The sequence below is a fragment of the Geospiza fortis genome, unplaced genomic scaffold, assembly GCF_000277835.1.
Source record: "Geospiza fortis unplaced genomic scaffold, GeoFor_1.0 scaffold271, whole genome shotgun sequence".
Classification (NCBI taxonomy): domain Eukaryota; kingdom Metazoa; phylum Chordata; class Aves; order Passeriformes; family Thraupidae; genus Geospiza; species Geospiza fortis.
Window position 1 is genome coordinate 466,777 of NW_005054405.1, and position 1,924 is coordinate 468,700.

Below are 1,924 nucleotides of genomic sequence, written 5' to 3' on the forward strand. Positions count from 1 at the left end.
GGCCGGGGAAAGTAACGCTGCGTGTTGCCCGCCCGCCTCTCGGGGCACTTCGGGCTGTGCGGCTGCCGGCTGAGTGAGCCGGGTGTCCGCCCGGCCCGCCCCCGGCTGTCCCTCCTGAGGGTAGATAAATCCCGTGTTGATGGGAGAAGCTCATGTTTTATGTCAAGTCACGGGAACGGGCACTAGGCTCTTCCCAACGTGGTGCTTTTATTTGCGCTGTGGGAATGGTTCGAAGCTGTGCTGCCGGAGGGTTAGGCTGGACATTAGGAAGCGTTTCTTTACTGAGAGGGTGATCAGACAGTGGAATTAATAGGTGTTTGCACTGGGCTGCTTGGGCTAGTTTTGATGTGGATAGCTTGGGAAACCTGTTGTTACTGCTACTGTAGTACTGATAATTGTCCAGTACCAGTGCAGGTATCTGATCTACCCCATTAAATCAGTTTTTCTGGCTATGGTTAAGAGATCTTTGCTATCTGAGCCTCAGAATGGAAGGAAAAGCAAAAAGAATACTGAATGCCCATGATAAAGGGATAAAACATTTTTATTGTTGTGCTCTTTTTTGTCTTCCCTCCCTTACCATCCTTTCTATTCCTTAGAGAATGAAGATGATCCTGAGGCAAAACAACCCCGCAAGGAAGTACACACTAAGGAATATCCTTTTGGATTGACAGTGAGAACAGAAATAACATACAAAGAGGTTCAGCCTCCTCTTACTCGGCTGCTCAGGCGTGTGGTGTCATTCTTTGTTCCTGATGACGGCCCTCCTTCTGAGAAGTGAGCTGTTCAGAAGCTCAGAACGTTGTGCTGGACCTGTGAGAACATCATCCCAGTGCCTGGCACCAGACCACTGCTGGAAAACTGTCCCTTGCATTGCTGGAACAGCAGCTCTGCCCCGCTGGTGTGAAGGTGCTTTCCCAGCAGGACAAGCCCAGGTGATGCAGGCTGTACCTGGGATGGCTCCTCAGCTGGGCAGCTCTGAAATGGATACTTCAGGAACCATGAGTAAATGGGAGGGAATATAGTTTAATGTCTTGGTTACCGGAGTTCTTAATGTTCCTTCAAATAAAAGCTCAGAGAGATGAGTTACAAGTGTGGAAGTGTTTCTGTAAGCTATTTTCCCTAGTCCTCATGGACATCACCTTCCCCGTTTCTACTGGGGCTCTCCCTACAACCCTTTTAGGACACATCTTGCCCTGCCCAGAAGGGGATCTGAGGTTTTCCATCTTGCTCTTTGGAAAGCTGTCTCCATCTCTGCCTGCACACCTCAGCTTCCAGATCCTTCCAATTGCTGAAGGGGGCCCTGCAGGGATGCTGCAGGGAGAGGGAGTCTTCATCAGGAACTGTGGTGATAAAACAAGGGGGACTTGGTACAAATAAAAGGAGGGCATAGGAAAAGGTTTGATATTAGGATGAAATCCTTGACTGTGAGAGTGGTGAGGCACTGGAACAGGCTGCCTGGAGAGGGTGTGGATTCCCCAGCTGTGGAAGTGCTCCAGGCCAGGTTTTGGATAACCTTGAGCAACCTGGCCTGGTGCAAAGTGTCCCCGCCCTTCCAGCCCACAGCTTTGATTCTACAGGAGCTTTTACAACCCAAGTCCCACCCAGCCCGTGCACCTACGGCCCCACCTTTCCACATGGGCTCCTCAGCTCCTTACAGCTACCACCTCCTTTTCCCGGGCACTCCGCTGTGTCCCTATAGCTGTTCCTATAGCGAATGCCAATCTGCTTACGTGCATATTCATTTTTTGGAAGGCACCCCCAAATGCCTACAGGAAGGGGATTAAGGGAATAAGAGGAAGAGGGGATTAAGGGAATAAGAGGAAGGCCAAGCACCTGGACACGCACCTGTCCCGTATCCTATGGAATTCCCCAGCGCGGCGGGGCCGGGGCTGCAGCGGCACCTCCCGTGCGCCGGGGGGCGCTG

The 1,924-nt window shown here is 51.8% G+C and overlaps 1 protein-coding gene across 1 annotated transcript in view; it reads left to right on the top strand.

The window, feature by feature from the left end:
* Positions 1 to 998: 998 nt before the first annotated feature.
* DTD1 (D-aminoacyl-tRNA deacylase 1) overlaps positions 999 to 1,924 on the top strand; it is a 13,694-nt gene continuing 12,768 nt past the window's right edge. The window contains exon 1 of the mRNA XM_031061263.1: positions 999 to 1,002. Within this exon, the coding sequence (XP_030917123.1) occupies positions 999 to 1,002 (4 nt within the window). The remainder of the gene's footprint in view (positions 1,003 to 1,924) is intronic.